Source organism: Medicago truncatula, chromosome 4 (assembly GCF_003473485.1).
Source record: "Medicago truncatula cultivar Jemalong A17 chromosome 4, MtrunA17r5.0-ANR, whole genome shotgun sequence".
In the NCBI taxonomy this organism is placed as follows: domain Eukaryota; kingdom Viridiplantae; phylum Streptophyta; class Magnoliopsida; order Fabales; family Fabaceae; genus Medicago; species Medicago truncatula.
The window spans coordinates 664,897-675,082 of record NC_053045.1 but is presented as its reverse complement, the minus strand read 5'-3'; the positions used below and the strand labels follow the sequence as shown (position 1 = coordinate 675,082).

At 34.2% G+C, this 10,186-nt stretch overlaps 1 protein-coding gene across 1 annotated transcript; it reads left to right on the top strand.

Moving 5' to 3' along the window:
* Positions 1-7,077: 7,077 nt before the first annotated feature.
* On the top strand, positions 7,078-8,247 carry LOC11424759 (SCF E3 ubiquitin ligase complex F-box protein GRR1). Its single transcript, XM_024782410.1, has one exon. It carries the CDS (start codon positions 7,078-7,080, stop codon positions 8,245-8,247), a length of 1,170 nt encoding a protein of 389 aa, XP_024638178.1.
* The last annotated feature ends 1,939 nt before the right edge of the window (positions 8,248-10,186 follow it).

Sequence of the window (10,186 nt, the reverse complement as noted above, 5' to 3'; positions counted from 1 at the left end):
ATTAATGAATTGACTTTTCTTGAAATTTTTCAGTTCAGTAACAAAGATTCCATTAATGATTTGTCAAAAGTTCGAAGGATGTAGTGCTGGCATGATTCTATAAGGGAAGTGTACGACAGGAAAGATGCTTAGGTAGCTACAACTTCCAGAAACCTCAACCTTTAAGGTTATGGCCTAAATTTTTTTTTTTTCTCTTTCAATTTTTACAAATATGAGTGTTTCCATGTAGGTGCTATTTCTAATATTTGCGATTTTTCTTTGTAATTGATTGGTCATATATTGTACACACTAAGGCAAATTGCTTGTACCTTGAGCCTTTGTAGCCCACCTTTGTTTATATTGAATTATCCTTTGTTTAAACCAAGTTGAGCCACTAGGATTTAGACCCCTTATTTCGGTGACTAACCACATTACAAGCCTAGAGACCTTAGGAATGTACCTAAAATTTTGTTGGAGTTAGGCATGTTTTTATGTGTTATGATTGAAAAGTTCAAGTTTGGGGTTGCTTTTGGAACTAGAAACACTTTAAGTTTGGGGTAGGGGTACTAGAGAAAGAAAAGAGAATCACTTTGTGCTAAAAAAAAATATAAGCATGATAAAATATGCTGAACTGTCAAAATTTTCAGCTCAGAAAAAAAATATATAACATGCTTAACAACAAAAAGTGATCATTGTTTCATTCAATAAAAGTTATCTCTAGTCCCCGGTTTTAAGTGTGATATGATGCTATGGTGCATGGTATATTTTAGATCAGTAGGTTGATGTCTAACTCCGTTGTTTTTCTTAAACCTACTTTCCAAATTATCCCACCCCTAACCTAAGTCACGTTATAACCTGAAAAGTCCTTAAAAGTGTGTACATAATATTGACTTTGATTGATTCTTAGAAATTTTTCAAGTTTTGGTAATATAGTAGTTCTACATGTCGACTGAGTGAACCCTGTTATATTCAATATTGTTGCGAGAAGTTGTGGAATAGATGTGTTACCAAGCAAGTTAGCTCATCATTTGTTAACAAGGGAGATGAACTTTTGACATGATCATTGGAGGGGTAAGTGTTACTTTACTGTGATTTTTCATTTTAAGTTGGTTCCTTGAGGACAAGTAACGATGCAAGTTTGGGGTTGTGATGACATTCTGTCATTACTCTTTTAGTAGACATTTTTCATGTAATTTTAGGGGTTATTTATTGTCATTCATGGAGTTGCAAGCTACAAAAGAACAAGAAATTGAAGTTTGAAGAAGTCAGAATCGGCCACCGATTTTTACAAATCGGCCACCGATTTTTGCTGCTGATTTTCTCCCTTTTGATTCGACAAAAATCGGCCGCCGATTTTGCCAGACTGGGCACACGTTTTAACGCATTCGGCCACCGAATTTTGGACTCGGTGGCCGATTTTGACAGGCTTATAAATAGAAAAGTCCGTTTTCAAAGGGAGGGTTCACGATTTTAGAGAGAAAAGACATATTTGGAGCGGAGGCTTTGAAGATTTGGTGGGAGACCATCACAACTCATAGTCAATTATCCAATACATATATGAATCCTTGATTTTATGTGAGTTATCTTGTACTGTAGTTATGAGTAACTAATCTCTTTATGGTTAAGCTTGAGATGAATCTGATGTAATCCTATGGGAACCCTAATTTGTTGAACTCCTTTGAATATCATTGAAAGTCTAGTTTTAATTCATATTACTTTATGTTTTATGCTTTTTGTATGTTTATCATTGACTACTAACCCTAGCTTTATGAATATGCAAACTGATCTTAGAGATTAAATGGCCACTAACCCTGGCTTTTGACTCTGATCTAGGTAATAAGTTTAACCTAAGTAATCAAGCTAGAGATAGATCATTATTAGGTTATGACATAGGGATTAACGTTCTTTTAAAACCTCCAACGGTTTCGAATTCACTTAAGAGATTAAGGGGTTGTCACATGCGGGGAGAATTCTAGGTCAAGAGATTGGGTAGAATTACTTTGTTAATCTGTCGTTAAACTAGATAATCATTGCTTGAATTAGGAGTGCAAATTACCATAGGAGAACTTCAGAGGATTCGAAGATCTTAACCATACTTCTCTCTAATATTCTGAAAACCAACTTTTATTGTTTTATTTACGTTTATGTTACAAAACAACTCAAATGCCTAGGGCAATCAATATAAATTTATACATCCTTTTTGATAAAGAAATTGCCGAGTAGAAATTAACAACGGTCCTCGTGGATACAAACTTTATTACTACTTCGATAGCTTTTGGTACACTTGCCAAATATTTATCAAGTTTTTGGCGCCGCTGCCGGGGACTGTTGAATTATTTCAACTTGGTAATTTCGTTATTATTTAGGATTTCTGTCATTTACATAATTGTTTACAAATATAAAAAATTTGAAAAAAAAAAAAAAAAGATTATGATTTCATCCCTTCATGTTTATCTCATTGAACTTTGCTGCTAAAAAGTTTATCCAAGTTTTGCAGCTATGATAGACAGGTTAGTAGACAGATTACGCCTATATGACACAGAAGAGATTATTACGTTGCAGTGTGAAAAATATTTGCTATCTGTGAAGATGAAACATTGCGACGATAAAATCTCAAGATTAAATACGAGATGTGATCTTTATGAGGCAAATCAAACAGATAGTGATTGTGAAGGGAAGAAAGAGGTGATCAACATCGATTACAATACTCAACTTCAAATTATTTTAGATAATTTCTTGATGTCAAATCAAGTTTCATTTGAAAAATTTGAAGTTTAATGTGGTAATCTTGTTGAGAAAGCATATGAGTCTCAGCAAAAGTTGGTTGAGATGGAGACTGAGTGTAAGGCTATTGTGGTGGACGACAATCCACAAGTGATAAGTGTTGGTCTCTACCTGAAGTCTCAGCAGATGGGGTCTGAAGAACTCACTCATGTGCAAATGAATATATATATCCTTCTTTAAGGTGGGAGAACAAGGAACAAGGAACACCTAGACTTTTTAATCGAAGCCTCATAGGGAGGCAATTACGATAGACTCGCCTATGAAAATTATTAACCTTAGGAAGTAACGTGAGATTCCGTATAATGTTACAATGTCCTGTCACCTAATGTTGAAAAGCATCATTATTAGCATTCATTATTTGTTTGTAGGCACCAGCAGCACACAATAAAATTACCATCTTCACAAATTTTAAAATGAAGGCATCATGCAAGACAAATGCAAACAAAGGTGTTTTGAGAATTCGGTTAGCTATAACAAATAATCAAAGAAAGAATTAATCAAACTACACATTCCATTGCTTTGTATGCTGTACGAAAATCACCAAAACATTGTTTTTTATGCCGGGGTTAGAACCCCGGAAAAAATATGTATATTACTATATATAAAGAAAGTAGACTCTTTTGAGTTGTCTTTTTCTCCTTCTAATTACACCCTTAAACAAATTTCATCATAAAAATATTATTTTGTTCGTGTCATTTAAAAAAAAAAAGAATTTATAATATATTTGTTATTTATACTATATATAAAGAAATTATACTCTTTTGGGTTGACTTTTTCTACTTCTAATTACATCCTTAAACAAATTTCAACATAATAATGCTATTTTGTTCATGACATTCAAAATTATAAAAATTTATATTATATTTATTTTATTTTTTAAAATATATTACATTTATTATATTGTTTGTATCATTGAAAAAAATATATATAACTTGTTACAATGTGAATGTGTAAAATATCTATTATTTATATTTATAATTTTAATTAATTTTAATTAAAATTTGATAAAAACTAGTTTATACAAACAAATTATGATTTTTTTTTTAAGCTATTACAAACGAAAGCAAGGCAGTAGTCTAAAAAGTGGAGTCCTGGAAGCTAAAACCTAATAACAGGAAAAAGACGGAAAGTCTAATTTAATGATTGTCCCGGCGGCTGTCATAGTCCAATCAGCAACAACAATCGATGGTTTCTTCTATAACAACATGCAAAACAGCAGCTGCAGATTTTTATTTACCTTATGATTGTTGGGTATGTGTCTTCAGATTCCTCATCAACGACAACAGAGACAAGGATCACAATCATCGTTACCTCAAGTCTCTCTCCCTTGTTTCCAAACAGTTCTTCTCCATCACCAACCTTCTTCACCTCTCTCTCACCATATGTGATCAGACGCACCCTTTCCTTCCTCGCCTCTTTCAAAGGTTTACCAACCTTAACTCCCTTGACCTCTCGTGCTACTCGGGTTACCTCAACAAGCTTCTATGCCAAATCTCTAGTTTTCCATTGAGACTCACATCACTCGTTTTTTCAGTGCAAACCACCATCACGACAAATGGGTTGCAAGCTTATCTCAAAACATTAAAACTTTAACCTCTCTCACATGTTCCTTCATTGAATCTATCAATCGCACCGACCTTCCTCATTGCTGATTGTTTCCCAAATTTACAGCTTCTTGATTTGAGCCATTGCAAAGACGTATCTGAAGAAGGTATGGTTCATGTTTTAATGATATGTTGTAACATTAGACATTTGAATTTAACTCGCTGTTCAAGACTGAAGCTACTTACATTGAACTTTGAAGTTCCCAAACTGGAGGTGTTAGACTTGTCATTTACAAGAGTTTACGATAAATCATTTATTTGATCTCAAAGAGTTGCAGCGGGCTTGTGCAACTGTCACTTAAATTTTGTGAAGGTGTCACGGAGAAAGGAGTGAAACATGTGGTTGAAAAATGCACACAACTGAGAGAGATCGATTTGAAGTACTGTGATAAGTCGTTGCCTAGCAACTCGGTATCGTTTTAATCTCAAAGAGCGGAGACTCTTATCACGGCAAGGATGTCTTGTTTGCTATGAAGTTTGAATTGTGAATTTCTAATGTTTTTGGTTTTCAGATTTACTTCTATGAGAAATTACTTTTGTTCTCTTTTTAACGTAATTGTATATATGCTCATCATGTTATGTGTGCATGACAAATGAATAAGTTATTAATATATAATGCAAGCTATTGATTGTGGAGTGCATTGCATTGCTTGTTGTCGCTTTGCCATGACTTATATTACTTGAACAAATTCTTGTTTCCTACTTATTTAAGTTCTCTTTGGTAGCATGGGTTTTGCATTTTTTTTTTAAGCAGCAGGTTTTGCATATTTGTAGCATACTTTTCCTTATAGTTACTTTTCTGAATATATAAAATCAATAAAATCTCTGTAAAAAATCTTTATTTATCTGCTTTAGTACTTTTCCCTCAAAAGGTCCATTCTATGAAAAAAATTAATATTGGTAGTAGTAGTACTAGTACATGCTGCATCGTGGTTGTAATGCATTCTTCTTCTTCTGATATACTGGTTTTGATATTGAAGTTCATCGATGTTTGAGCTATGTTGAATACATTGATTAAGAGTATATTTAGAACTAATTAAGGAAGAAGTTATATGGGCGATTGAGCATTATTCTTGTGGCCCTATAGGTTTAGTTTCCCTTAGAAAGTTATTTATTTTGGTAGGTTAGCTGAATGGAGGAGTTAATACTATAGTTAACCGATCTTTACATTTATGTACAAATATTTTGTGGTTTATTTTAGGTTTAGTTTTTAATAAGATATTGAGCAGCGGACGACATAATTTCCTCATGAGTATATCTTCCCCATAGAGCAAAGCATAGCACATGAAGAGAAAAAAAGGCAGGGACAAGGTAAACTTTGCTAGGTCAATAACAAAATGGTTGTAGTTGCAAGTTCTCCTCCTGAATTTATCTTTTCTTCTTAACGATCATTAGTTGATTCATTGTAGCAGAATATGAATTCGTAGCAGCAAAAGGCCTAACAACTATTTGAACCAAATGTTTCTGGTTACCAATAGCAAATGCTTAAGATTTAAGTCTGAATTTCTAGCCCCATCGTTTTCTCTGTTCTCCTCCATTAATCCACCAAACTCCCTTTTCTCCTCCACTAATCCAAGCTGCATCCTTCCACACCGATCGTGTCATGTCCTTCCCGATGGCACCACCTTCAAACCCCACCTAATGGGGTCGTACATACAACTAGAGGTTCTCCGTGGTCCTCCATCGTCGCAGGATCTAGCTATTTCTCAACTGTTATGTGCTTTTTCCTTTCATCATTGTTTAGATTCAGAGAAAATAGGTTGTTTTTAGACCCATCAAAGGGTGGTCTGCCGCCTTGACCCCCTGACTTGGTTGCGGTTTGTGGCTCTGTTAAGTTTGGTTGTTAATGGTTCTAGAAGATATGTGGTTGCTGGGATATAAACTAGTTGTTGCGGTGATTTGTAACATATGGTTTTGTGCGGTGGCTAAAAAACTGCCGCTACTTTCATCTTGAAGGTGGTGACAATTTTGGTGGGTTCAAGTGAAATTCGTAATTGTTTGTCGTTCTGATGCTAGTTCGTTTGAAACGAAGGTGGCTGCAGCCACGCCACCATCATTGTTGTTCTATTTATAGAGGTTTGAATTTGTTGATTTTGTTCTAGTTTCATGTTCGATTTAGTTCAATGTTGCTGTCTTGAGAATCCTTCAAGTTGGGGTTGTGTTTCGGATTGTAGTGCTTAAACAGGCAATGAATTTGTGATATGGGGCCTTATTCAGGTTGATTTGTGGCCATAAACTTGATATGGATGTTTTTGTCGTAAACTTGATATGGGCTTGATTCAGGTTGATTTGCGGTCGTAAACTTGTTATACTTATGCGGCATGTCTTACACTTATTTTTAGGCCCAAGTCGTCTAGCATTTTAAAAGTTTAGTATGAACATTTAACCTGTTTAAAAGTATATATCTTATAACCATCATTAAATAGATATTGTGATTTAAGTTCCTTTATAAGAAGTATTTTGATATAAAGTTTAAATATACTAGAGAACTAATAAATAAATGAGATTAAATGTCATTTTGATATTTGACATAATTTTTTTAGAAAATTTGAGTATAATCTAGAAAACAACAAAACTTTTTTTTTTTTTGAGCAAAGAAAACAACAAAACTTAATAACCTAACCCTTCAAATCTTATAACAATCCACCGGCGGACGTCGCTGGAACCACTATCAAACAATTGCTTGCTTCCGCAAAAAAGAAGTAAAACAATGGATGCAGCTGAGTTTTATTTACCTGATGAATGTTGGGAGTGCATCTTCAATTTTCTCAATGACGACGATGACGACAACCACCATCGCTATTTGAAGTCTCTCTCCCTTGTTTCGAAGCGGTTTCTCTCTATCACAAATTGTCTTCGATTCTCTCTCACTATTGTCTGGTATCCAACACGTCTTTTCCTCGGTCGCTTCTTCCAAAGGTACCCAAACCTCACGTCTCTTGATCTCTCCTGTTACTACGGTGACCTTAACAAGCTTCTTTTCCAAATCTCTCGTTTCCAGTTAAATCTCACGTCACTCAATCTCTCCAACCGATCCACCATTCCTGCTAATGGGTTGCAATCTTTCTCCCAGAAGATTTCAACTTTAACTTCTCTCAAATGTTCCAAAATGAATTCCATAAAAAACACCGACTTGTTCCTTATTGCCAATTGTTTCCCTTTACTCGAAGAACTTGACCTCAGTAACCCCATACGGTTCAATGATAACAGCAACTTTGAAGATGAAGTAGAAGCTCTTTCATTAACACTTTTTAAACTCCAAAAGATAAATCTGTCTAGTCATACTTACATGAATGATCAATTACTTTTCGTGTTGTTCAAGAACTGTAAACTTCTCAGAGAGGCTATCATTCTTAATTGTCATCGCATAACCATCAAAGGCATTGCTTCTGCTATACGCGAGAGACCAACATTGAGATCTTTTGAACTGGACAGATATGCAGTTGTAAAGTTAATTACTCCACATTTCATTGACTCATTGGTGAGTTTGACTTCTCTCGATTTGACTTCTTCAAATATATCCAATGAGTTTCTCTCCTCTATTGCAATGAAAGGCCTTCCTTTGACGAGACTTGTCCTCTGCAATTGCACCGGCTATACTTATGATGGAATCTTGTGTTTGTTATCCAAGAGTAAATGTTTACAACATCTGGATCTTCAATATACTCGATTTTTGAATAACGAACATCTGTATGATACATATATGGTTCAATTGTCTTCGTTCCTTAGCAATTTGATCTCTATAAACCTTAGTCATTGTGGTAAGCTCACAAAATCAACCTTGTTTGCACTTGCTGGAAATTGTCCTTCACTTAATGATATTAAAATGGAATACACGCTTATTGGAAAAGAGAGTGCAGAGAATCTAATTCTTTCATAGATTTTGTTGTACGCCGTCAGTTAAAGTGTCTCCATTTGGCTCATAATTTTTGGCTAAGAGATGAAAACATAATAATGTTTGCTTCCATGTTCCCAAATTTACGGTTGCTTGATTTGAGTGATTGTGATCACGTATCTGAAGGAATTTTTCAAGTTTTAAGGATATGTTGTAATGTTAGACATTTGAACTTAGCCGGTTGTGATGGAGTAAACCTACTTGGAATGAAATTTGAACTACCAATATTGGAGGTGTTGAACTTGTCAGATACAAACGTTGATGATGAAACACTCTACGTGACCTCAAAGAATTGCCGTGGTCTTTTGCATCTGTTACTGGAAGATTGTCATTATGTAACAAAGAAGGGAGTGAATCATGTGGTAGAAAACTGCAAAGAATTAAGAGAGGTCAATTTAAAGGGTTGTAATAAAGTGAATGCTAATGTCGTTGACTCAATGGTATTTTCAAGGCCATCATTGAGAAAGATAGTAACTCCACCTGGTTTTGATTTGAACGACAAAGAGAAGAAACTTCTATTCTTGCGTCAAGGATGCCATGTTTGCTGATTTTCTGACTGTTTTGCTGAAGTTTGAACTCTAAAATGTATGATTTTTTTTGTTTTGCCGTGTTTGCTGATTGTCTGAAACTGTTTTGATGATTCTTCTAAAAATTACTTATTATAAAAATGTAAACTTACAAATCTGAACTTACTCATGTGCATGATAATTCCAAAATTATTTTAGTTACAATGGATTCAAAACTAGATTCAGGAAGGTTTAATTAGTGCTTTGGGTAGTTTTTGATTAATCTTGTTTTGCTTGATATTTCTGCTTATGAATACTTTAATTCTTGAATATCACCCTCTCATTTATGCTCTTTTTTGTGACACATTTACCTCATCTCCTTAGTGTTTGTGTAATCATTAAACAAACTTATATTGTGTGAATTTTGGTTTTTCTCCAACTACAGTAGAAGAACAACTATTGGTAATTTGACTAAGACCCATTTACTAATGAACCGACCATTCTAAATAAGAAAAAAAAATAGACAAAACCTTTCCCACATTAAACCAAATCAATGACCCCTAGTTAACCTAAGCAGAAAATTCTGTCTTCCTCAATCCCCTCGAGAAATCTATAACCAAAGGAAGTCCATCCTCTTTCCTCTCATTTCTAAGTAGAAAATCCTGTCTTCCTCGATCCCCTAGCACCGATCCTCCTTGACACGCCACAATATCACAACCACGAAAAACTACCTCTTTAGACACTCTCTCAGGTTCCAACATCATTCATAAAAAAAGACAATAAGTAATCGGAGCCCAATGCCACAATAATAGTTTAATTTCTTTGACCACAACATCAATATCCTTCCCCTTATTATTGAAAATACGTCCATTCTGTTTCCTTCAAATGATCCAAATTACGGTATGCCAAATGAACAAATTAAATACTCTCTGTAATGGCCAAAAGTTTTTAGACATTAACTTATGTAATTCTTAGCAAAAATGGTGCATGTTTTTTTTTTTTAAATAATAACAATAACTTAAAACTCTCTAGCTTCAAAAAAATAAAATAAATAGATTCTCTTTAAACTTTAAAAATAGTAAATCAGTATTATTCTACATTAAAATATAAAATTCCTAAAAACAAGGCTTTCAGACTTTCACTACCCAAGTACACATCCTAACCGGTCATAAATTTGGACGCTTGTGTGAAATCTCACCAAGGCGCACCAAAGGTCCACATATCTCGAAGCCTCAAACCGTAAGTCGTTATCTTTATCTGATTTTCAAATACGGAAAAAGGGTAACTCCCAAACAACAACAAATATACAGCTTATACATATTTACATACAATTTTTTTTTTTTTTTGGTAGATATATTTACATACAATTTTACAACAAATAACTAGTATTTCAAGGAAAGAAAGTAGTACAAATATTA

Excerpts from the sequence above, each read along its gene's own strand:
- LOC11424759 (XM_024782410.1), top strand. The coding sequence starts at position 7,078 with ATGGATGCAGCTGAGTTTTATTTACCTGATGAATGTTGGGAGTGCATC.